The following is a 27,482-nucleotide window of genomic DNA, read 5'->3' as shown; positions in this document are numbered from 1 at the left end:
TGCAGGCATATGGATCAACTCTTCAGTGCCTGGAATTGTTACTACGCCTCGGGTTACCTCAAAACAATAACTCGTCTCCTGTTCTACTGGCTAAGGCTGGCTGATAGTTCAAGGCAAAACCAACAAGCTCTGAAGTAAGATGAGACTTTTAACGACCCCAGAGGGAGCTTTGAAATTTGCCTGGGAATCTAAGTTTAGCTTTATCCCAGAGATAAATGTAGGAAGAGGGGGAGTAATTCTTTGGAAAACCACTAAGAATGTGATAACATTACACTTTTAAAATGAAAGAATCAAAAATTACTTAAAGCTGGAATGGATCTCAGAAGTCCAGTTCCACAACTTCCTTTCCTGACTGGGGGTAAAGGAGGCCCAGGAAGGAATGTCTTGCCTAGGGTATCACGACGGAGCCAGAACAAGATCCAGGGCATTCTGATTTCCTGTCCGGGGTTATATTATGTGCCTGGCTCTTTTGAAATACATTTATTTCATTCACTCATTCAAATACTATTTTCTAGAACACAGACAGTGTTAAGATGTAGTAAATCTCTTTCTTCCCAAAAGGCTAAGAGGATGATGTTCATTAAGTTTTTGGGTTTTTTTTGTTTGTTTGTTTTGTTTTTTTTTGCTTTACGCGGGCCTCTCACTGTTGTGGCCTCTCCCGTTGCGGAGCACAGGCTCCGGACGCGCAGGCTCAGCGGCCATGGCTCACGGGCCCAGCCGCTCCGCGGCATGTGGGATCTTCCTGGACCGGGGCACGAACCCGCGTCCCCTGCATCGGCAGGCGGACTGTCAACCACTGCGCCACCAGGGAAGCCCTCATTAGGTATTTTAAAACTAAGTTTCCATTTGGGTAATCTGCACATGGTCAGGTCCTGCTAATGAAAGGTAATTTGGGAGAGAACCAGCAGGAGTGGGCTGGTGTATGAGGCAGCATGGTTAAAGAAACCACAGGCAGGCACCCAGCCAGGCTGGGGAGGAGGAACAGGTGGTCAGGTAATCAGGAAGCTGGAGTCTATTTTCAGGGGAGCCAAAATGAGTAGTGAAGTCAGAACCTAAAATAGTCAGTTACAATGCATGACGCGGTTTCCAGCAGAGCCACTTTGGTGCGTTTTATGGTGAGTTCTGCCAATGTTTTTGTTCGAATGAATTCTCTAAAATCAATGTGGTAAGCAAAATAATCTATTTTAAAAACATGGAGTTTGGTATTTTAGCTTTGATAATTTTATTTTGATCACAAAATTTTATTGAACAGTTTGAAAACTTCTGCAGAGGATACTTTTCTTTATTCAAAAGGAAAACAAAATTGTTTCTCTTTCCTCTCAAGTTTCCCATATATATATGGTAAATGTTGCCTCTTTACTTAATTTCCTTTTATTCTATAGTTGGTAGCAAATCATATAGGTTGTTAATCTTTGTGTCTACAAATCAAATTTTCATAAAAGATGGGGCAATTATGTTTTATATATATTTAAAATTAAAATTATGTATCATTTTATTACTTCGAAAGCAATTCATCCTAGTTTTGCCACAGACAAAGCTATTAATGAGATGTTGAAATTTCTGGGGCTGGCGGAGAAGGACTATACATCTCCTTGAGACTTGGAGAGAGCTCATCCTCCAGCAGTTTGGGAGGGCTGCTAATACCTATCAGACCCTGGAGAACAGAACCGGGGAGAAGGCTCAGCAGTCCTGGCAGAGGCACATCTAAGTGCTCTCCAGAGAAGCAGGGACGCCAGCACGCAGAGTACCATAGGCTGGACCATTCATGACATGGACATGGCTGGAAATGGTCCAAAAAGAAGGAAATGGTGATAACAGTGGGCAAAGCAGTTGAGAGAGGCAGGCACACAGCTCTAGAATTCAGGGTGTCTTAGTAGCTGAGGCTTTATTGCCCAAATATTTGGCTCTTTTTTATTTCCCTGTGATCCCACCAGAAGCTGAATCTGGTGGCTACCAGAAGGCTGGAGAAGTTGTCTAGAACAAAGCCTCTGTCAGAAGGTACTAAAAGAAATTCCTGTCTAGAGACCCTAACAGGAGAAGGAAGAGAGCTTCAGGAAAGTGGGCTCTGGACTCACTCAAGTCGTGACTCCCTAACTTATTTGGTCTGTGAACTTTTAACTTTTTCTACCCAAATTTCTTTATTTGTAAAGTTTGTATAACCACATATCCATAACTTCTCCCCAGCTCCCAACTCCAAGGATCAAATAAAATCACAAAATATTTCCAGCTCAGAATCCTCGATTAGCATTAGCTGAACCTGAACAAAGATAAAAGTTTAATGCTACCAGGGAATTTAATGGAAATTCTTTACCAAACAAATGATACCTTTATATTCCTTCCTGTGCGTTCTACATTTAGCTCTCCATCTAGGTCCCCAACAAAATGTGGAAACTGCAACAGTCCGTTTTTGCTGGAAATTGATATGTTTCATTTTGAAGTGGTCTCCTCCATCCTTTCACTATGAAGCTGAGGCTGGAGAGATGAGAATACCTACAGTTCTGCTGTAGCCAGGAAAGGCCCCAGTGTCTGCTTGGGAACCAGTCACAAGCAGGGTAAAACAGATACAGAGGCAAGGTCTGACAACAGAACGGAAACACTTTAGTAGGCCAGGCTTAGAAATACAGAATCAGTAAGCAACAGGATGAAATTCAGCCAGGTGTCCGATAGCAAAGCAGTCCACATCAGGGGTGACTGTAAGAGACAGAAGGCGGGTACCACGGCAGACCTAAGGATACTGTCAACAAGAACTAGGCACAGGTCCAGGCAGCTTACTGGCGTTGGTGATGTCCGAAAGCTGGGAATAGGGGACTGGTTTGAAAATAGCCTCAGTTAGAACAAGCAGGAACAAGCAGGGCCCCATTTCAGAAGAAACGGGGTGATAATTATTCTATTTAGATAAGTAGAGTGTTGGAGGGGAGCCCCTATTCTCCTTATTTGTCATGATGAGAAAACTTCTAGATTAATATTTCAGAAGTTGACCAGCTTGGCCTGAGCATAAGCAGGTAGTTTGATTTCAGGGCGTGGGTGGCAGAAGGAACAGAAAGGTCATTTACTGCATATTAAAACCCATATTCTTCAAACCTGCTTTTCAGCAACAAAGTGATATTTGGGTATTTATTGCTTCCATTTCTGAGTCTTTTCAAATGGTTTCAAAATTGAAGTTGGAAAAAGAGAAGTGATTATCAACCCAAATATCTTCAAACAGGAGAAGACATGGGTTTCAGTTTCTAAATCAGATTTCAAGGGCAGAGCAGGCCAGTTGAGGAACAGTGAAGCTGTCTTTCCCATGGGAGAAAGCCTCCTCCAACTACTACAGCAGGGGCTGAGCGTGAAATGTGGGGTTTCACATGAAGAATTCAAGGATGGAGATGGGAGGGTGGGTCTCAAAGATAGGAAAGGCATGAGGGTAACCTCAGAATGATGTATCACTCATGCATACAGTCTCATCTCTCCCAGAATTTCTGATGGGTAAGGTTTTTCTTTGCATCCACAAACAGTGACCTGACATCTCGAATGTAGGAATGAATTAAACCTATTTACTCTCGTGGTCATGACTGTTTCTACAGGCATTAGATCACCTATCAAGTTGAGTTCACAGTCATATTCAGCCTCTGTCCAATACATATGATTTTACACACAGATACACACACCTTGTCCACATTTATTCTGCAGAAAAATTTTATGAGCCTGTGACTCTAGCTCAGTGGTCCCCAACCTTTTTGGCACCAGGGACCGTTTTTGTGGAAGACAACTTTTCCACAGACCTGGGGGAGTGGGGGGGATGGTTTGGGGATGATTCAAGCACATTACACTTATTGTGCACTTTATTTCTATTATTATTACATTGTAATATATAATAAAATAATTATACAACTCACCATAATGCAGAATCAGTGGAAGCCCTGAGCTTATTTTCACTTGCCACTCACTGGTAGGGTTTTTTTTTTTTTTTTTTTTTTTTTGCGGTACACGGGCCTCTCACTGCTGTGGCCTCTCCCGCTGCGGAGCACAGGCTCTGGACGCGCAGGTTCAGCGGCCATGGCTCACGGGCCCAGCCGCTCCACGGCATGTGGGATCTTCCCGGACCGGTGCATGAACCCGCGTCCCCTGCATCGGCAGGCGGACTCTCAACCACTGCGCCACCAGGGAAGCCCACTGATAGGGTTTTGATATGAGTCTGCAAGCAATTGATTTATTATGGTCTCTGTGCAGTCAAACCTCTCTGCTAATGATAATCTGTATTTGCAGCCACTCCCCAGTGCTAGCATCACTGCTTCAGCTCCACCTCAGGTCATCAGACATTAGATTCTCATAAGGAGCGCGCAACCTATGTCCCTCGCATGTGCAATTCATAGTAGGGTTCACGCTCCTATGAGAATCTAATGCGGTGGCTGATCTGACAGGAGACAGAGCTCAGGCAGTGATGGGGAGCGGCTGTAAATACAGAAAAAGTTTCGCTCACTTGCCTACCGCTCACCTCCTGCTGTGCGGCCTGGTTCCTAACAGGCCCCCAACCAGTACCAGTCCTTGGCCTGGGGGTTGGGGACCCCTGTTCTAGCTGAATGAGGAACATAAAACAAAGTTGGTAACTAAAGAAAAAATGTGGTCTGTACAAGTTTAACCCAAGCAGAATTTTGACAGGGGCTATGAAGATATTTAAGGCCTAGAAAGAGGCAGTGGAGTGCAGTGGGAGAAACACTAAAGAGGCTTCAGTCCTGGCCCTGTAACGTGCAAACTAACCTTTGGTAAGTCATCCCTCATTTATAAACCTCAGCTTTCTCACTGGTAAAATTACAGTACGAATACGTTACTCAGAGAGACCCTTCCTTGCAAGTCAAATGACTACACGTTTGTGAGAAGAACTGGCATGATACCAAGTCCACTGGATAAGGGTAGGCCCACTGGATTCTCCGAATTTCAATCTAAATTGTGTTTTTAACTTAAATTATTTGGGGAATAATTATCATTCTTTATTTCACTTTTTTTTCTTGTTCAGCTAGAATGTGAGTCTCCTGAGGAATGAAGTTGGAATGCCTCCATGAGAAGAGTGTGGGGACAGAGTGTTTGCAAATGTTTTATTTGATTTGGAATTTTAGAGCTCAATCAGGAATTAAGGTAAGCACAGGGACAGAGCTATTAAGGCAGTTGGAAAGGGACAGACAGTCCTGGAATGTGGCAGCTCCTGTTTGATTTTAAATGTAAGTTAAATATTAATTTTTCTAAAAAAAATATCCCTCTTCCTTCCAGGGAGGCCCTTTTCTCTCTCTCTCTCTTATGTTGACAGATTGTTGGTGGCTTGCCCTTCACACTAACTTATTTGGAGGAAAAAAGTCTTCAGGTGATCTTATTTGAATAAGAAAAAAAGTTCCAAACAGCTCCCTTGCCGCCACATCAACAGCAGCTGAACAGCCTGGGTTGCTGCATAGTGAGAATTATTCCTTTCATTTCAAGGGAATCAAAGATGTTTGGAGTAAGCAAGAGCCCTGGTTACACATGATCAAAATAAACGAGCGTTAGATTTGCTTATGGAAAGTGTCAGTTGAGTCTACTGCTAAAGTCTGAGTACACTTTTTATTGTTCCCTAAAGATTTTGCAGGAAAGAGAGAAGTCACCTATGGAAAAAAAAAAAACTAAGTTGATTTGGGGAAAAACAAGAAGCATTTGAAGATCTTCCCTTTTCTGAATTCATTCCTGCTGGAGGTTCCCTAAAGCAAGGGGTGCAATGATGATGCTGTTGATTGTACACAGAAGTCAAAAGGAAATTCAAGCTTCTGTCAAGATTCATTCCAAAGACAATAAAAAAAGGAAATGATGGAATCCCTTTTAGAGCTTTTGGATGGATTCACTGGTGCTTTGGCTGTTCTCTGAATTTGTAAGGAATGGAGAACAAAAGCGAAATTGCAGGCTCCCAGCAGCAATTTCAATATCTTATGCTTCCAATGGCTCCTTTTCTCAAATCATCATTTGTTTCTTTCTTAATTTCATGCATTTTTGTTTTCTTTCTCTTTTAAAAAAATTTTGTAAAGCTACTATCATCCAGTGCTCCATGACATTCAGCACACATGTTTTATATTTTGGTGTATAAAATTAAGCACACTACTCCTGCCACTGCCTATCTATGTGACCTGTGGGCCTAAGTTTCCTCATTTGTAAAATAAGGGAATTGAGTAAGACTTGCAGTGCTCAAACTATGTTCTATCCCAGGGTTCCTCAATTTGTACACTCTTGATAATTTAAGCTGGATAATTCTTCGTAGTGGGAGGCTGTCCTGTTCATCAAGGGATGGTTAGCAACACCCCTGGCCTCTACCCATTAGATGCCTGCAGTACGACTATACTCTCTCCCCTGGTTGTGAAAACCAACAATTGCCAAATGACTCCTGGGCTGAAAAAGTCACTAATTAAAGCAATGGTTCTCAAACTTTGGTGGGTGTCAAAATCCCTGGGGAACTTGGTAAAAACATAAAGGCCCAGACTGGATTCAATTACAAAGCCAGGGCCTCTGGGGCTTTTATGTTTGTTTGTTTTTTAATTAGCTTTTAAATATACAACGAAGTTTGAGTACCACTGTTCATGAGGAATTGTGTTGATGAAACGGTTCTCAAAATATGATTCTTGCACCAAAAGCCTCAGCATCACCGAGGAATTTGTTAGAAATGCACATTTTTGGGCTCCACCCCAGGCTTGGTGAATCATAATCTCTGAGATGGGACCCAGTTGTCTAAGAAATGGCCCAGGTAAAGAAGAAGTGCATTCTTAGTAAACCCAGAAAGACATTCAGAAATGCGAGAGAGGACTTTCTCAACACAGCATTGATACCATTAGGTAGAGCATTGGCTGGAATCAATTGCTCCACTCTGTGTGGCTTCTATCACCATATGGTCATGAATTCTGTTCTGGCTCAGCCTTAAAAGGCAGATCAGATTTTCCTTCTTGGGGAGGGGAGCTCTGAGGGATGGCACACCTCAGACTCCTGAATCCTCTGTGTACCTGGGCCCTGACTCATAGACTTACTCTTTGGGCTATGGCATTGACTCTAGACCAGTGGTTCTCAATTTTGGCTTCCTATTAGAATCACTTAGGGAACATTTAAAAATCTCAATGCTCAGGCCAAACCCCAGACCAATTAAACCAGAATCTCTCAGAGTGAGAACCAGATATCAGTATTTTTGCCTTCTCAAATGATTCCAAACTTCGAGCACATTTGAGATGCCAATTGAACACTTTCTATAAAGTCAGATAGGGTTTGTACAGAGGGAGAAAAGGTAATGGGACATGCAGAAGGTTTGAAAGCAAATGCCAGTTTGGTAATCAGCATAAAGTTTGGTACGGCTACAACCTGTAAGCTTTTGATTCTGTGCCAGTGCCAATTCGTCCCCTAAGTTTTCTTAGATCCTTCAACCAGAAGCCATCTTTGCAGGCTCCGCATTTCTATAGCACTTTGAATCTAATCTAACATCTGCCATTTCTATTATATGGTAGATGTTAGACTAGCCCTTGTATTATAGCCCTTTCCCCCACAATACCTACTTTGGGAGTAGGTATCCAAAGATATAAATTTAATTGACATATATTAAATGATGTGGAAATGTCATGGAATGTAGAGGTAATCCACAGCAAAGCATCCTGGCACTTTGCCCTCAGTCTCACAGCAGGACTTCCTAGCCAATATGCTTCAAAATCTTCCACAAGTGGATTAATAACTCCAGACTCCAAAGTCTTTATCTGACAAGAGAGACAAATCCTTAGAGCAAAAGTCTGGGCGGATGACGTAAGCACACATTCTGGAATACTGAACATCCAAAGTATTGAGGACATAGCTCCAAGGTGAAGCTTTTCCATCAGTGGAATAAGCCAAATAAGTGAGGTTTGGTGGAGCAAAGTAATAAGAGCATGATTCTTTGGGGTCCCTTGGAGTTCCAGAGCCAAGGCTGTTTATGGCCAGAGTGGTCAAACCCAACAAAATGAGTGAAGGAATGAGCACGAAACTCTGGCATCCTCCTGGGCCTAGTGGTGATTCCACAGAAAAACCTTCTTGGGGAATTCATATCAGCTGCACGATAAGTGTTCTTTCCTGTTGCCTTTCCCTCTTGCTCACCATCGCAGTGGCCAGGGAGACCTGGGTGAGATTGCTACAAGCACTAGGAGACCACAGGAATGTTTCCAGGAGGCAGGCTGGAGTCAAGGATCCAGTGCATAAGCTCTCAGGAATCCTTGTGAGAGTGTGAAGCCAAGGAACAGGAAAGAAGGGAACACCTTGGCTCAGAAGGTATTTAAGCGGGAGGAGAAACAGAGGAACAGGAAAGCCTCCAGCTAGTCCTTTGGAGCCTGGCACCCACTTCTGTCAGCTTTCCCATTCCTAGACTGACGCTCATTGCTTAAGTCCTGGGAGTACTGGATTTATTAAATTGCCTCTTTGTTCAACTCTTGCAAAAAAAAAAAACTTAGACCTGAAAACCGTTTGACGTGTTGGGATATTTGTCTGCCATAGTAGATGAGGAACCTAAGGCTCAGTTGTGCAAGTTTACAGCGTTGGTAAACTGACCGAGGCAGAATGTAAGTACAGCCATTCCAACAATTCTCTGGGTCCTGTAACGATCTCCCCTGCACAGAAAGGTGGGCTATTCACTGTTCCCGTGTCCCTACTCCCTGCCCCAATGCACAGACACACACCCATACAAAGTGGGATGAGAAACAAGGGTGGGACCTTCTCTAAGAGAAGGAGCAGTAAGCAAGCTTTGATTCGAAAGGCCCAGGGTTGAGTCCTTCCTTCGCTTTTTCACAGTTCTATAAACGTGGACTAATCACTTTTCTCCTCAGGCCTCCCAACGGAGCCAACGGGCCCTCTAGGGCTTTCCTCACAGCCGGAGGGGGAGCTTCCATGTGAAGGTGAAGGACGCTGCAAACTGCGAGGTCACGGACAAATTTCAGAAAATGATGAAAGCCCTATCCTCGCTAAGCCGGCTTTTCTTCCTCTCTAAAAAGGGAGTAATCATGTCCATTCTGCAACCTCGAATGGACCCCACGCGTCAGGCTCTGGCCCCCCCGGGCTGGCCGCCAGCGGGGCTGGCTCTCTGGCTGGCACTGGGGTGTGAGGGCCCTGGCCTCCTGGCGGCTGCAGCCGGGAGCCTGCAGGGCGCGCGCTGAGCGCCGGCGGCGAGCGGCGAGCAGAGGTTCGGGCAGCAGGAGGAGCGTGTGAGCTGTGGGCGTCCCTTTAAGAGCGGCCGTCCGAGCCGGCCTCCGCCTCTCAGTCCGCCGAGCGCCGCCGGTCACCTGAGGCTCTCGGGTCAACCGGCAGGCGGCGGGGCCGGCGATCTCGCCCGCGGAGCCGAGAGACGGGGCCTGGACGCCAAGTGCCCAGAGCCGACTGCGAGCGTGGCCGGCCGGCGCCCGTCCGCGGCGGAGGATGCGGGAGCGTATCTGGGCGCAGCTGCCTATGCTGCTGCCCTGGCTACTGCTGCCGCCGCCGCTGTGGGGCGGCCCCCCGGACGGCCGGTGCTCGGAGCGCGAGCCCGAGCCCGGGCCTCTGCAGCCCTTCGACCTGCTCTACGCCAGCGGCGTGGCCGCCTACTACAGCGGGGACTACGAGGTGGCCGTGCGCGACCTAGAAGCGGCGCTGCGCAGCCACCGGCGCCTGCGGGAGATCCGCGCCCGCTGCGCCCGCCACTGCGCCGCGCGCTGCCCGCTCGTGCCCCCCGGCGTTGGCCCAGGGGCCGAGCTGCCCTTCTTCCGCGCCCTGCTTGAGCGGGCGCGCTGCTACCGCAGTTGCCAGAGCCAGCGCCTCGGGGGCCCCGCGTCCCGCCACCGCGCCAGCGAGGATGTGCGCAGCGACTTCCAGCGCCGAGTGCCCTACAACTACCTGCAGCGGGCCTACATCAAGGTACCCAGAGCGCACACCTCCCGCCCCTCGCTGCCCTGGGATGCGCTCCAGCCCTCCCCGCGGCTCCTGTCTCTTGGCCGGCGCGCTGCTCCTTAGCGAGTCTGACTGGGGCTCCTTTAACGGTTCTGTCTCATGTGTGGATCTACATAGCTGGTGGCCCGAGCTCTGTAACCAACACTCGATGAATTTGGGCAAGCCATTAGCTCTTTCGGCATCCACTTCTCTCTCAAAAAGAGGACTGTACTGATAAGACGTTTAAAGTACCCATTCAGCACTAATGTCTGAACGTTGGTAGAGCCGGGTCTAGTATAAGGTCTCCTCTCGCTTCATTCCCTGGTCTTCACCCAGTTTCTCTTCCATCTCCGCTCCCTCATCCCTCCTACAAGCTAGTCTGCACCTTTTCTTTGAAGTTTAAAAGAGAGCGGTCTCAAAACAGCAGAGTTAAAAGTAGACTTGCTCCGAAACCCATCCCTCTGTCTTTTCCCCTGCACTTAGCACAAAAAGGGAAGATCAAAGGTTAAAGAGGAGGTATGCATGGAAGAGGTGAATCTGTGTGAGGCAGTCTCACTAAAAGTACCCAAAGTGCTGACTCTTTCTCCTTTGATAGAAGGCTTCCAGTTTCTGGAGGTGAGCATCGGACTGAGTTATTCACCACCAGATGCTCCCTCTTTCTGGTTTTACTTTTGTGTATTCAACTTGCCTGAAGTTAGTGCCAGGAGGCAGACAGTGTATATTGACATCTTCCCTACATTCACAGTTTTAAAGATCTAAGTGAATGCTTCACTTAGATGATGGCAGAGAGGATTTAGCCCGTGTTCCTTAATCTCCCACTCTCACTCATCCATGTTGCTCCGAACTTACACTTTCTCCCCTTTCTGCCTTTCTATGTCAGTATATCAATGTCTGTTCTCCAGCTGTTGGAGAAGTGGCAGCTTTGGGGGTTGGTTGGTTGGTCATGCCAGCCAATGGACCAGGCTGCATTTCTGGAGTGGTGAAAATACACACCAGGTGCTGATATTCTAATGTCTTTTGCAGCTCATCCCACAAGGTCTCTGAGCTCACAGTTGGTAGGGCTCTCTGCAGATTTGCAGTTTTGGGTAGAGTTCAGGAAATCACAACTGTAACTAACTCTTTAACTCCCAGTGCTCTGGCTAAGTTGCTAGATTTAGTATCTTGGGCAAGAAATAAGGAGAAAGCCTGAATCCTTTCCAGGATTTGTCTTCTATTTGCTTGTGCCTCCTGAAGCATTTGCTGAGGCATGTATTAAGTATAAATCTGCTTTCTTTTAAATGAGTGGCACAGTTTTTGGTGGTCTTTAGAGAAATCAGTCAGTAGCAGGCAGAGAGGGGCTTGTGAGTACCCGACAGCTGAAGATATATATACTAAGCTAGTTCCCAGAGCAGAATGTGGGTGGTCGGGTTTGGTCCCCCTGTAATACTGTCTTCCCAGGAGTCTCAGATGTGAGGTTGGTAGTCCTGTTGATTGTTCTGTCACACATCTCGGGCACATTTTCCTTTCTCAGGTCTGGAAAAGGAATGCATATTTATTTTCACTCCTATAAAAATAAATAACCACGAGGTAACTCTCAAAATGTGAGTGTCTTTGGTTCTGTCATTACACTTGCTTCACTGCTAATGTTAACATTGATCATTCTCCTGCTCCCATCTCCTGGTTGGAGGTCAAAGAAGATGAAGCCATAGGTTTAACATGCCTCAGTTTTTTTCAGTGAATTGATTATAGGAGAGAGTCACTCACAGGTAGCTCTGTGGGTGAACTACTGTCTGTGGTCTGATGAACCAACGAAGTTTAAGAAGTCCTTTCAAAATTATGTGAGTTCATGTGCCAATTTCTGTTTTACTGGCAATGTTTCTGAGAGCAGAACAAATCTTGCATCTGCTTCCTGTTCACCTCCGCTCCGATAGGTACAATTTCTACATAATTGATCATCTCTTAAGGAGGAAATCTTCTTACCCCTTTGGAAATTCATTTTTGATGGGTTGGAGTTTACAGGAGCATCTTTATGAACATCGAATAAGGTGTTCCCTCCCCGCAAGAACGCCACAATTTTAGCCTTTGCTTGGCTTCTTGGGAATTTCACTCATAAATACACACACACACACACACACACACACACACACACACAATCTTCTGAGAGCAAAACAAAACTCGCAAAATAACAGTATCTTTGGGCTCTGACAGGTTTGAATCCTAAAGTGTCCATTCCCTGAAGATAGAGGGGTTCCCTGCATATACCTGCATATGATCATGGTACCTTGTGTTGCTTACTTTGGACATCAGTGATCCAGTCTGTATTTGAAAAGAATAATCCTGGGCCAGATTGAATTCAGTGAGGACTTTGTAGCCAAGATTTGAGAATTGTGAATCCTGTAATATGGTCAGAACTAGCAGACTTCCTAGAGATAAGGAAACACATTTATTCTCAGCTAGGGGTTTGCAAACTGTAGAAGCTCTTGGGAGATGCTCTTCCTCCCCCAAATCCCAGTTAGTGAGCTACTGATGGAAGCAGATTCTTTATGCTAGAGTGTTGGAAGGGAAAGATTGAGAATTGTGAAATCTAAGGCCTGTTGAGATCAATTTCTCATTTCACAGATGAGGAAAGGGAAATCCAGACAAGGGAAGGGGCTCACCCAGTGTCACATATGATTTGATTTGATGAATTGAGCACAGGACTGGGAGTCCGGGGTCTGGGCTCTGCCAATAATTGGTCGTGCCTGTGCACATCCACTGTCCCGTGGAGTCACCTCAGGTCCCAGGGAATGCTGTGTCCCCAGGGCTGTCCTTTTGCCAGATTTGGACAGCTCCAGGAATGAGTCAGTCCTTGTCCTGTGGGGTAACAGACACTCACTGCATTTATCTTAAGGGCTATTCTGTAGAATCTTCCTTAAGCCCTGGCATGCTGGGAAATCCTCTGGACAGCTACGAGGTGGTAGTTCCACTTAGATCCTATCCACACTTTTTTGTTTAAAGGCAGGGTGAGACTCTTCAAACTTTCAAATTTTATTATTTCAGATTGTAAGGTATAACTCATGATTCACAGCCTAAAACCTAAGATAAAGCTTTTATCAGAGCGGTCTCTCCTCGGAAACCTTCGCTGGTTTCCCCTTGCTTCTGTATAGAGCCCACAGTGTTGAATACAGCACCCCTCAGCCTGGCTGCCCCTTAACTTTACAGACCCAGTCTCCTCCCACTCTGCCATCCTTCAGCTAGAGGGAACAATGGATGCTTAATCTTATGTGTCTGACACTTCTGCACATCTGGGTTTATTTATTCTTCTTTGGGAGACATGTAGGCTCTGGCATGGGGTCGATCTGGGATTGAACTTTAGCTCTTCAATCTCTAGCTCTGTGACTGCGAGCAAATCACATAAACTTTCTAAGCTTTAGTTTCCCCATCTGCAAAATGGGGAGATAACGGGACCTACCTGATTGGTTTAGGTTTAAGAGAGGATTTATATAAAGCACCGGGGACAGGGCCCATTTCTGTTTCCAGAAACACTGGAGATGTATCTCTTATTATTATTAGTTATAACAGTAGATTTTCCCACCTTCTTCTCTATGTGTTCAAATGGTAAGTGTACTAGCACAAATATACCTATTTCTGTGAGATCCTCTTTCACTCTCTCTGCAACTCCCAACAGTCCATCATTTCTCGCTCCTCTGAATGTCCACAGTAAAGAATATGTTCCTCTCATATCATGTTTCACTTTTAACCTTGTTTTGGAGAAATTCATATATTTGTTCATCACTTAATGTGAGCTCCTTGAGATCAAGAATGGTCACAGGCATTTTTGCACCTCCTAAAGTAGGAGTTTCCAGATCTGGAAGATCAGCAGGTGGATGATTAGTATGAATCCCCTGGGCATTAAAAATGTGATTTAAAATTGGAGATTTAGGTTCAGTAGGTCTGAGTTGGGGCTCAGCATTTATATTCCCCTCAAATACCTAAAACAGGGGGCAGTAGCAGTAAATGCTCAGTGTATGTTTGTTGAATGAATGATAGTTTGGTTGCTCGTGTATGAAATATTGTTGAAAAAGATTTCTGTGTGGCGGCAGGAGGTTTTCTCAAATTAGTTATTTGGTTTCCTGACTGGTCAGTTGGGGGAGAAAGTTATAGAAGGACTGTAGGTTGCTTGACTTTTCACTCTCTTCTACTTGCAAGTTCCGGCTAATGTTGCAAACCTCCTTTCCCTCCCCCTCCATTTTTTTTTCTAATTTAATCCTTATTTCCTAAAACTATGCTTCGGAAAATTCTTGACACGCTGTGCCTGTTTTATGTACATTTGTGGAATTTAAACAAATGTAAGTGAGATTCTTTTCTTTTTTTTTATCTGTGTACTTTATAATCAGGAATACTTTGACAGTATCTGTTTTTCTTTCAGTGTTCCCAACCATTTAGTTAAAGAAAAAAAATTAAAAAAAAAAAGACAACCAGTGCTGCTTATTTATGTTTTTTACTTAAAACAAGCTTGCGCCTCCATGTTTTGTTTCTAAGTTGGTGCTTTGTGCTCTGTGACCTTTGTTTTTCTTCTTAAGATTGGTGGTGGGGGGGGAGGAAATGCAATTAAGTTAGGCGATTCTATCTCCTTCCTAGAGTCAGCTCCCCAAACTTCCTTTTTCTTGACCATAATTTATTTTATTAGTGGTTTCTAGAAAAGAGAAAAAGTAAGTTCAAGGATTTCCCTCGCTCTTATTCTGCTTTATCAACTTCTTTCTCTTTCTAGATGAAGGCCTTTAAAAAAGTTTGAAACGTAGGCCACATGACATGATACATATTCTATTAGTTCAGAATAAAAACTTTTCCCAAATCCCGTATTTAAATCTTTTTACCTATATGTAGACTATGTACATTTTGTCCCCAAATTATTTCAAATAGGAAGTGGATTTTATGTCTTCATGAAATAGTTGTTTTGAAGTTTCCTAGTGGTTATTTCCTCAAGGGATGAGACTTTTTTTTCTTCTTACATTTGGAATTTTTCTTTTTTTTGAGCTTGAATCATCAAAATCCACTAGTCATCATCTTTCTGTCCCATGCCTTAGGAAGGAAACCTGGGAGCTTCTTTGTGTAGCCAGCATTTAGTTCCTGTGTGCTAAGGAGATAGAATTTCTATTGTTTCCTTCCAGGAGGCTGACCATTTGAAAGCCCAGTCAGCTCTTTATCAGTCATGCATTGTGATTACAAACAGTCAGTGCTACAGCACCTTAAAATTCAATTAGATGAGGGAAGCACTTGCTTACAGGTTTTCTCCTATCTCAGTCTGGCGAAACAGGTATTCCTTTACAAGTTTTAATAAAAGAAAGTAATAAACTGCTTGTCTCCACAGATCCCATCTCTGAGAACCAAATGTATTCTGTCACAAATATCATTTGCTCAGTGATAAACTCCAAAGGGATAGGTGTGTGGTATTCTTTTGGGAATGTTTGATAAAATGTCAGTTTGCTTCGTGGATGGAGTTTGAAAATTCTGAAAAGTGCATGAGTTCACCTAAAATGAAAACTGATTGGATTTGGTGTAATAATGGTTCTTTTGTATTACTAAGGAATTGAGAAAACTTGGGTGTCTTAGAATCCCAGATCTTAGAGAGCTGGAAGGAACTCCAAGAGAGCATCTTGTTCAACCCTCTCTCTCCAAGTTAAATAATTGGTTTGGGGCAGTGAAGCAGGGGTGAGAGAGGGAGGGATAAGTATTTTCCTTAAGAAATGCAGTCTTGCAAGGGTGAGGAGTGATAATTATTAAAACGGTAAAAATGCTACAGCTTGAAGGAACCTCAGAAATCATGAAGAAGTCTATCCCTGTCACTTAACAGCTGATGACACTGGCCTCAGAGGTTCCATGACAAATCAAGGAGGGTAAGCAAGCGGAACTGGGTTGGAATGTAAGTATTTTAATTTATAGTCCAGTGCTTTTTCCGGACTCTGTGCAGTGGGTATTGCTACCTCCTGAGGGGCAGTCTGGTGAATCAGTGATGCCACTGAGACCTGCGGTGGACCTGGTACCTCCAGCGACAGTGCAGATACAAGGCCCTGCTTCCTGCACTACCCCACCCACCCTGCATTTTCATTCATGTGATATGTTGGCCACTTAGCCAAGAGTCACTTGTCTGGTGGAAAATTTTGCATTTCTCATTAGGAAAAATAATTTCTCCTGTCTTTTTTTCCATTCAGCTTTTCTCCTATAATTCTTTTTCTGTCCTTTTATGCATCCCTCCTTTCCTGCTGTCTGACTTCCTAGCTATGTAATTTCCATGAGAGCTGGCCCTCAGTTGCCAAATGGCCCAAACACATCTTTAAAAAAAAATGATTTGTAGTCAGCCTTCTGCACGGTATGTTTCAGTGCCGTGTGTGTGATTTTGGGGGTTTAGTACTGAGGAGAGCTGCAGGCTATAGTCAGAAGAAGCTGATTTCACTTGACCACACCCCTCTCTGCTTTACTTTGTTTTCTATACTTATTTCTCTCTTTCTCTCCTTTCACATTGCGTGTCTTACTGATGATCTACACAGTGAAATTACATCTGCAAAGGAGAGGGTTGTTGGGATCAATCAAGGGAGGAGAGAAGTAGGTAGTGGTAGAGGTAATGTTAGGGCTTTGGTTCTAATAAAATGAAGGCCATACAGCTTCTTATTTAATTTGCTCCACAGACATAGGCATCTACTATGAAATTCTTTTTATGTCCCTTTTCCCCATATGATTTGTGCATGAGTTGAGCGTATGTTGGGAAAGATATTCATTTCCCTCTCCTCTCGGCTCCCCATCTTTCTGCAACTGCTCCCTGCCACGTTCATAGAACATTTGTGTCCCCATCCTCCCATTTTAAAGATGGGAAAATAAAATCTGAAAAAGAATCAAGTTGTCCAAATTTATCCAGCAATTTAATGGAAGAGTCAGGATTAGAATCTAAGAGCCCCAATTCCCACCTCTGTGACATTGCTGATGACCACTATTTGTAAGACACACACTGAAAACACAAACGTAACAAAATTAATTTGACACACATAGCATGCCAGTTACATTATTTGCCAAATGGGATAGACCCTGAAAATAAAAGCTACCTTATGTAATGTTATTCCTTGCACTACTATTCTGCCCATTTCTGGGAAAAATTCATAAACAGGCCCCTGGATTAACGCTATTCCCCCAATAAATCTAATGAAAATGAATGAGGCAAAGAATCTTCTTTGGAAGGGAAATGAAGGTATAAGAGCCAGAAGGAGGGAGATCCAAGAAGTCAGATTTTCCAGAAGTTCGGGGCTATCAGAATGATCCTGCTGGAATTCATTATCTACAAATAATGGGTTGAGTTTTTGTGCAAGTAATGAGACACTGCTGAAGATTACAGTGTAATTATACTGGAACTCTGGAAAAGGAATGGAGAAAAGCAAAAGATATAATAAAATAAATAAATCTAAAACAAAACAGAAATTGTTAACAAACCCTGAATCACAGGAAAGTTAATTCAGCCAATTTTGATTTATTCTTTCTGCTTGAATGCTAAATTTTTAGTTTTCACTTCGTCAAGATTAATAAGCTTGCACAAAAAAATCAACACATAATTAGGACACCAGACACAGTGAATTACCTTAAAGCCAGATTTGGCTGTTTTCAAAAATGATCTCAAATTATAGTATCAAAGATTAATCCAGAAGACCATAAAAAAATTATTTCCCCACTGAAGTAAGAATTATTTCTTAGTAATATTTTTCAGATTGAATCCAGGATCAACAATCAGCATTTGATTGTAGTACAAGGCATTTAGAAATGCCACTAGGGACAGAGACTTTTCACAGACAATTATTGTTTCAATAGGATGATCAAGGGCTCAATTACACAGTGGAATCTGCGGGTATTCAGGTCAGTAGGCATTTAAACTGGAGTTTCTCAACTTTGACTTATTGCTATTTGGGATGCATAATTCTTTGTTGTGATGGGCTGTCCTGTGCATTTTAGGACGGTTAGCAGCATCCCTGGCCTTTACCTACTCAACAGCAGTAGCAACACACTTCACCTTGCTTCTAAGCTGTGACAACCAAACATGTCTCTATACATTGCAAAATGTCTCTTGGGGTCAAAATCACCCCACATTGAGAACCACTGATTTAAACATGTAGCCGTGTTTAAGATAACTGGGCATTGACATTAGACAAGTACAAATCAAGTGTTGGACAACCCATATGCTAGATGGCAGTATACCCACTGATGAATCATGATATTTATGAAAAGGTTTGGCTATAGCTTCATATCTTTTATGAGGGGAATTCCACTGGAAATAGAGCCTCTTTCTGCAAGATGCAAATCACTGGGCTTATATCCCTTAGCTGGTCCTGCCCGTGGCTGCGCTGATTCAGCCAGAGTATCTGACTTCTCTCTACTTATTATCCGAACATGACAGGACAGGTTACTTTAGCAATACAAACTAACACCTTTCAATTGCGAACTCCAAACTCCAGAATTAATGTGTTTTTCATTCAACTTGGAAAGTACCCGAACTCAGTCATGTAAAAGTAATCCACTGCAACTCTTGGTTTTCTTGGGGTTAGTTCTGTATCACATATACTCTTAGAAAGCAGCTTGACTCAAACCCCAAATGCCATCTTATAGAAGGCTGGAAAGTGGGGAAAATGGGAGGGGGTCAGAGGAAAGAAGAAATGATTGTGAGATTGAGAGAGAGAGAGTCAGAGGGTGTCTCAGTCCTTTTGGGCTGATATAACAGAAGACCATACGCTGGCAGCTTATAAACAACAAACATTTAATTCTCAGAGTTCTGGAAGCTGGGAGGCAAAGACCATGGTGCCTGCAGATATGGTGTCTGGTGAGAGTCTTGCTTTGCTCTGACCTCACACTGCAGGAAGGTTTCTGGAGCCTTTTTTATAAGGGCATGAACTCCATTCATGAGGGCTCTGCCTTCATGACCTAATCAGCTCCCACATGCCTGCTTTCTAATACCTTGGGGACTAGGTTTCAACATATGAATGTTGGGGGAACACAAACATTCATACCATAGCGGAGGGAGATGCAGAAATAGATGGAGGAAGATGAAGAGATGATAGCAAAAATTAGGTAAAGGAACGCAAGAACAATAAATCAAAAAGTCCAAGCAGGACTCCACATGTGAAGGGAGTTTGCACAAAACAAACATGGGGGAGGAGATATGGGGATATATGTAGAGCTGATTCACTTTGTTATACAGCAGAAACGAACACACCATTGTAAAGCAATTATACTCCAATAAAGGTGTTAAAAAGCAAACAAACAAACAAAAAACAAACATGCATGTTGCATCCTCTGAAATCCATGTCTCTGTAATAAAACCAATCATCCGGAAGCAGATGTTGGTCTTTCTTCACTCCTGTAATGCCAAAGGCCCCATACTTGGCTGAGATGTTTCTGCCTTGATACAGCCCAGGGTAGCAGAGCCACTAAGTTTCCTGGTGAAACAGAGAAGGAAGGAATGACTCTGGGGCAGATTCCACATGCACAACAGTGAATATTTACCAACTGTTAAGGGAAATGCCACTTTGCCATTTCAGGTTTCTTTGAAATCCTAGGTGTAGCCAAATGTTCCCCATTTCTTCATTTTGCAATAGGGGAAACTGATTAAATGGTTACATGGTATGTCTGAGATCACACAGCTAGTCGGTAATAGAGTCAGAATCTGAATCCAGGTTTTTCTGATGACAAAATTGGAGTTCTTTTTTGCTTCTCACACTTTGGGTTTTGACATGGAACAGGCTTATATTCAAAAGAGTCCTGCTTTTTATTAGTTATGTGACACTGGAAAAGTTCACATGTATGAACCTGAGTTTCTTATCTGGAAAATGGGGATAATCACACCACTTCACTGGTTTCTTGTGAGAAGTTAATTTTAAAAAAAGTGTTGTGGGCTTACTTAGGTCAGCATTGACACAGAAGTACAGTTGACCCTTGAATGACATGGGTTTGTGCTATGGGGGTCCATGATTTTTTCAGTAGTAAATACTACAGCACTATATGATCCCCAGTTGTTGGATCCACAGATTCAGAACCGTGAATAAGGAGGACCAACTGTAAATCATATGTGATTTTCAACCACGCAGATGTTGGTGCTTCTATCCCCCCATGTTGTTCAAGGGTCAACTGTACTTATTCCTTGCCTCATAGCTGCTATGGAGAGAGAAAATTTGTAAGGGAATATGAAAGGCAAAGAATAGATAGGCAAATATATCATGATAAACTGAGACGATAATTACATGTACAGTAGGTAGAGAAAACTTGGGGACACACAAAACAGAAACTTTACCTGCTCAGTTGGAGCTACTGACTTCAAGTTTGATTCTCTAGACATTGGAGCATATGCTTAGCAGTCTCCTTTCACCATCAGACTAAAACAAGTCATCTTCTTAATGAAAACTTGGGATTGCTGTTTGCTGTTTTGAGAAAAGTCCTTTTGCTCTCTCCCCATTACATTCTCTAACCCTCTGATTTCACAATCTCCTGAGATTGTGGCCTCTTCTTTGTATTTTTCAAAAAATAGACTCTGTTCAAACACATTCCAAACCTTCGCTGTTTCCTATTAACAGATAAAAATCTCTTCCCACAGACCAACACATCTTGGGAATTTTAAATCCCTTTAAACCTCTTCACTACCCTGATCTCAGGTACTCCTGGGAGATGGCCTAGGTGTGGGAATCAACAAACATCTCATCACAGATACCAAAAATAAGACTGCTTCTTGTCTAACAGTCAGGCAAGTGGAAGAGTAGCTCAAATAAAAATATAGTGAGTTATGAGTCCAGGAATCAAGCAATTTAGGCCCTGTCTCCAATGGTGGCACTAATGCCGTGAGGTCACCATTTGGACAAGGGCACAGTTGGACCAGATGGTTTATAAGAACTCTGCTACCTCTGCCTGAGATTCTAAAATACTTTAGTGGACTGGTACACTGTGAGCCAACCATCTACCTATGGAAAAGAAAAATGATGAGATAAGGTAATGGAATACAAAACAGTATAATGGAGATGAAGGAAGTTTAAAAGGTCAAAAGAAAGGAGGTGCTTTCAGTGTGTCTGATGCTCTAGTCCTCGCCTTTGGACAATCAGTCATTTTAAAGTAAAGGTTGAAGAAGGACACACTAATGTTTAATTTGGTGGTACTTTAAGAGGTACAAGATAAACTAGGGCACATTCAGGAAGGACAAAAACATATAGATAAAAGACTCAAAACTATGTTTTATGAGAAACAGTTGAAATAGGATGAGTAGACTAAATAAAAAAAGAGGTTTTAAAAAGATCGTTATCTGAGACAATTGTTCTTGATCTTTATGGCACCTAGGAATTGAACACGTAGGCCCAAGTAACAGAAGTTACAGAAAACATGACCTTGGCTCAGATATGGAAGACTTTCCTAACACTGACAGCTGTCAGATATAATACACAGCCCAGAAAGAAGGTGTTCAAACATAAGTCAGGCAAATGCCTACACAGGGAAGTTGCATTTAAGGTTTAAACATTAAAGCAATGTTGAGATAGATAAGATTTAACATGTTCTCCAATCCAGAGTTAATAAGACTCCATGATCTTATGAAATGAAAATGTCTTATACCCACAGATGGTGTATCATTAAAGACTTTTTCATTGGAAAAAATCTTACAGCTTTTTCTCTATCCTGCTTCTTAATTCTGGCTAATGTAATCTTAGACCATGGTCACCAGCACACTCCCTATAAATAACTTACATAAGGCAAAAAAGGAAAGAAAAAAAAAACAGTGCCAAGGCCTTAAAACACACACGGAAACACACACACACACACACACCACACACACACACACACACACACACACACACACACACACACGGAATATTTAGCAGTAACAATATCCATATGTATGATCTGCATCAGTCCTGTGATTTCTGGCTCGAGTATCTCTGAGATAACATCTGAAAAGGATTTAATTGCATAGTACCAGTGAGAGTTTTAGGTTAAATGGGTAACAACTGATCAGAACAAACACGCTTAGGAGTTGAAAGTGGGTGCACCTCTCTTAGCGAGTGTATTATGGTATACTCAGAAAACCCAATTTCATTCACAGAGCCTTGGCGCTGCTAGTTTGCCTCGTTTGTGTGCTATCCAGAGGCTAAACTGAAAACCTTGCTGTATTCCACACTGTAGTTCAGTTATCACACCTTTTGCTAATGTCCATTCTGGTCAGTTTCACATATGAGTTGCTAGGGGGTCTGCCCAGATCATCGTATTTAAGAACATTTAAAGGATATTAAATGTTCCTAAAGAATGTTTAAAAAATCCCTTTATCTGTCTCCCTCTCCTCTGAAATTATTTTCTTACTCTCTAATTGGGAGGGGGAGGAGTGCCTGCTACCCTTGGGGAGGAGGGGAGTAGAAGTCCAGGCTCCCTGCCCTAGGAGCTGACCAAGGGCAGGGGGCAGCAAGATTTTTTTCCCCTGGTGTTTGGCTGGAGTTGGGCAAGTATTATCACAGATGTTTCTATTTTGCTATGCCTCACTATTTCGGTTCTTTAACTAAAGGGAGCATGCTTTGGGGGGGCCTTTTTTGTGTCTGCTCCCATTGGTATGTCCAGGTTGCAGGCAGAGTCCAATCAGGGATATAAGGGAGACAAAAAGAAAACCCAGGAAATTCACCTCTGTGTTCAAGGGGCAGGTCCTTAGCCCGTCTGCCTCTTCATGCCACCGTTCAGAATCTTCCTGTGTCTGTCCGGAGTTTTTAGGTGTGCTCTAGAGAAGGTCTAGGGAGAAATGAATTTACTCCATCTTGTTCAGAATCAGAAGTCTTCATGCAGATTCTTTAAGTGATCTTTAAATTATAGTGATGATGATGATGAAGACAATTTGAGTGGACTTTATTTAAAAAAACTCGAGGTAATCTTTGTTACCAATGCTTTACTGCAAAAAGCTACAGAGAAGCCTTTCTGATCTCTAAGAAAAATCTCTAGTCAAATCTCATCATCACTTCCACCACAGGTGGGTTTATGTTAATGAGGTGACCTTTGGAAAGCACCTAAGGAGGGGGCTGGTTGCTGGGGAAACCAACGTTGATTGGGGGGTTGGAACTTTCAGTCCCACCCTCTGATTTCCAGGGAGGGGAGAGGGGCTAGAGGTTGAATCAGTCACCAGTGGTCAATGAGCTAATCAATCATGCTTGCATAATGAAGCCTCCATAAAACCTCAAATGAATGGGATTTGGAGGGCTTCTGGATTGGTGAGCATGTGGAGGTGCTGGGAGAGGAGGGCATTTGAAGAGGGCTTGGAAGTTCCGAGCCCCTTCCCCATACCTTGCCCTCTGTCTCTCATCCATTTGGTTGTTCCTGAGTTATATCCTTTTATAATAAGCCAGTGATCTAGTGAGTTAAACAAAAAAAATCTCACCACCACTAAATCAAACCTAAGTAGATCAACTGGACTGTGCTATGGTTCTTATAAGGTTGTTAAGTCTTTCCTTAGAGGTGTAAAAAGTCCCAGCCCTTTATAGCTGAGTTGCCACCCGCCTGCCCTTTCACTTATTTATAGGTCCATAGAGGAGACCCCTCTGGAATACTGTGATTTAACTCTTCATAAATAAGTATGTGATCATTCTGGTTCATTTTCCCAATAGGATATTTAATAAAGATTTACCTACCATGTTATATATGGGAAACCAATTTAATTTAGGGTTTAGAATAAGAAAAACGCTAAGTAACAATTCTCTTTTCTCTTTCTCACTGTCCCAAAATCCATATGACAGTCCCATAATCAATACTTCCTATGTTCCAGATTATTATGTGCAAGTCTTTGACCTCAACATGCACACATGGCTAACATCACTGATTTTTTACACTTGGTAGGAACTTGATACTTGTTTGTTGAAATTGAACTGTCAATTCTCCTAAGGCATGAATTTATCCCTTTAATATACTCCATATAGTTAGGCATTTAAAAATGCCACTCTGTGCACTTGGTCATCATTTTTAAAGAGGGCTCTTTCGTGAGGGTGCCAAGTTCATAGGTCAATTTACGATTATTAATGTGAAGCTGGGTGGATGCACTAGAAACAGTGCTAGATAGAGTAATGAGTTTGGAGACCGTGGCTCTAACTATAACTCTGGCACTAACTCTCTATGGTGATAAGATGATAAATTTCTCCTTTCTGGGCTTCAGTTCCTTCACTTATAAAATGAGGTGATTGGAATGTATAATCTTGAAAGTCTCTATTAACTTTAATATGTTTTAATGTTTGGCAGAATATTTCCTTAATAAAACAAGGTCATTAAATGTTAGTAAACTGTGAAACTCTCAGCAATTAAACTGTTTGCACCTCAATATGGCCTCAGTAAATACTCGTATCTTATGCTCAACATTAAAAATTTTGATATTTAGACACTAAAATGGTAAGCTTAGGCAATATAAAATACTGAATATATATATATATATATATATTTTTTTTTTGGTGGTACATGGGCCTCTCACTGTTGTGGCCTCTCCCGTTGCGGAGCACAGGCTCCGGACGCGCAGGTTCAGTGGCCATGGCTCACAGGCCTAGCCGCTCCGCGGCATGTGGGATCTTCCCGGACCGGGGCACGAACCCGTGTCCCCTGCATCGGCAAGCGGACTCTCAACCACTGCGCCACCAGGGAAGCCCAAAATACTGAATATATTGAAGAGGAAAGCCAAATAGGCAAGCTTTTTGCAATCATAGAAATAGTCTTTTTCAGCAGTGTCAGTGTCCTGAAGAAATATTTTGATCTCATCACTCAATTCAAAAACTGTATCTCTCTTTTCTAAATTCAGTGTTAGAAAAAGTGTTGTATTTACTACACAGTTCTGCAGACTCCCTTCTGAAAATTTGTAAGCTAATAGTTAAGATTCAATTTTATTCAACATTTTTGTTATTTCCTGTAATGACAAGGACAAGGACAATGACAATGTCAAGATCAGGATATAAAATGTCAATACCAACTGTTCTCTATGAATAAAGCAGGTTTTTTTGCGGTATGCGGGCCTCTCACAGTTGTGGCCTCTTCCGTTGCAGAGCACAGGCTCCGGACGCACAGGCTTAGCGGCCATGGCTCACGGGCCCAGCCGCTCCGTGGCATGTGGGATCTTCCCGGACCGGGGCACGAACCCGCATCCCTTGCATCAGCAGGCGGACTCTCAACCACTGCGCCACCAGGGAAGCCCAAATAAAGCAGTTTTTAAGTATCGACATTCAGGCAAGACCTCTTATTTGAAATGTACTTTTTGTTTGCTGCATAAAAATATCAGTGCTCTATCATCCATTTGGATTTCAACATATCTTGTTCCAACACACGCATGTTCTGATTCACATAATATTATGAGTTGAACTGGAACATTGAAGGCTTTTAGTGATAAATGAACAAGTTATTCCTGACTTTTCCCTTACATGTGTACCAGTTGACCAGATGTGATTCTTCTCTAGTGGATTATCCAACTATACAGTAAAATATAGTTATATCAAAACATATGATAGTAATTGTCCTTCCTCATTGTGTGTATTGTATTATGTGACATTTTGCAGTCATTTAAAGATGGAATTTTTCCAGAAGCTCATTTTCTTTCTTTCTAGTCATAATATGTTATTAATTTTAGACTCTTTTTTATAAGCTTCTAGGCAGTAGTATTCAGTGTAATTATTTTTGCTATAAGGAGTGTAACTTTGCAAAATGTCTTTTTTTAATCAGTTATATTATTTTTAGTTCTGGTGTTTGTTACTGTTTTTATCTCTACTATCAGCCTTTGGTGAATCACTAAGGAACCATGTATCTTTTTCATTTTTTTATTTTTGTAAAATGGTACTATATCAAAACATAGCAATGATAATACAATTGAAAATTTAATAATAATAAACAACCTGTAAATGTTATAAAGTAAGAAAGATTAAATGCACCTTGATAACTGAATGGTAACTGACAGAAAACACCCAGAGTAGTGCAGCAAAGAACTTGTATGACCTTAAAAATGTCATGATTATTAAGACCATCATGGGATTTCTATGAAAATTGAAATCTGCATTTTCAATTAAATGTAGTTTAATTGAACCTACATTTTCAATTAGTGCAGTATACTTTAACGAAATCACTTTTAAGTCTGAAACTGTTGGCGGTCCTTGTAATAAGCCATGGACGATGGATATATTTTAAGAAATACTGTTCTAGAAAGTAAATGAGATGGTGTTTTATGACCTTCCACAAGTTACTTAAAGCCTCTGTCTTTAAAACAGGGTTAAGTCCATAGGGGTGTTGTGAGGATTTCATGAGCAAATACCTGTCAGGCACCTAGAACAGCACCTGGCTCATAGTATAAGCACTCAGTAAACAATAATTGTTGCTGATGTTATATTATTTTCAGTATTATTTTTCTAATGGGCTGCCTATCATCTATTATTCTGTCTGCATCTTGCTTATATAACTTAAGAAGAATTGTGACAATTCTAATTTTCAGACCTCACCTTCTTAATTTTTAGTTTTGTAGCATGAAATTAACTCTACCCTAGTGTTGTTTAAATCCTAAATGGTATACAGTCTGATTACAAAACAATAGACTGATTCCACAGATCCCTGAAAAAGTCTTTAATTTCTTTGAAACGATTTCCCTTTCTCTGAAATGGGGGATATGCTACAAATATTTACTCTATTTATGCAACAAGTTTACTATAAGGACCCAGGAAGGAATTTAAAAAATGTTCAAGTTCATACAAATGTAATGAAAAAGCAAGTAATTTCTTATTCATATAAGAATATGTATAATTTGTTAAATTGTTTTATGTCATAAAATTACTATTACTTGTTTATGTGTAGCTGATTCACTTTGTTATACAGCAGAAACTAACATACCATTGTAAGCAATTATACTCCAATAAAGATGTTAAAAAAATTACTATTACTATAGTAATAAAAATTTCTCTTACATTTTTTACCACACTAAGCTGCTTATTTTTTTATAGATAATTTTATTTTATTTTTTTATATCTTTATTGGAGTATAAATGCTTTACAATGGTGTGTTAGTTGCTGCTGTACAACAGAGTGAATCAGCTATACATATACATATATCTGCTCCCTCTTAAGTCTCCTTCCCACCCTCCCTATCCCACCCCTCTAGGTGGTCACAAAGCACCGAGCTGATCTCCCTGTGCTATGTGGCTGCTTCCCACTAGCCATCCATTTTGCATTTGGTAGTGTATATATGTCAGTGCTACTCTCTCACTTCGTCCCACTTCCCCCCCGCCCGCCCCCCGTGTCCTTAAGGCTATTCTCTACGTCTGTGTCTTTGTTCCTGCCATGCCACTAGTTTCTTTTCTTTTTTGTAAGTATTTTATTTTATTTTTATTTTTATTTTTTTACATCTTTATTGGAGTATAATTGCTTTACAATGGTGTGTTAGTTTCTGCTTTATAACAAAGTGAATCAGTTATACATATACATAGGTTCCCATATCTCTTCCCTCTTGCATCTCCCTCCCTCCCACCCTCCCTATCCCACTCCTCCAGGCGGTCACAAAGCACCGAGCTGATCTCCCTGTGCTATGCGGCTGCTTCCCACTAGCTATCTACCTTATGTTTGGTAGTGTATATATGTCCATGCCAC

At 42.2% G+C, this 27,482-nt stretch overlaps 1 protein-coding gene across 1 annotated transcript in view; it reads left to right on the top strand.

Moving 5' to 3' along the window:
* Window positions 1–9,277: 9,277 nt before the first annotated feature.
* Window positions 9,278–27,482, top strand: part of P3H2 (prolyl 3-hydroxylase 2) — a 146,109-nt gene continuing 127,904 nt past the window's right edge. Inside the window, exon 1 of the mRNA XM_079922017.1 lies at window positions 9,278–9,879. Coding sequence (XP_079778143.1) covers window positions 9,406–9,879 — 474 coding nt within the window. The 5' untranslated portion in view covers window positions 9,278–9,405. The remainder of the gene's footprint in view (window positions 9,880–27,482) is intronic.

Source organism: Stenella coeruleoalba, assembly GCF_951394435.1.
Source record: "Stenella coeruleoalba genome assembly, chromosome: 5".
Classification (NCBI taxonomy): Eukaryota; Metazoa; Chordata; class Mammalia; order Artiodactyla; family Delphinidae; genus Stenella; species Stenella coeruleoalba.
The sequence above is the reverse complement of the archived record's forward strand: the minus strand, read 5'-3'. Positions and strand labels throughout refer to the sequence as shown.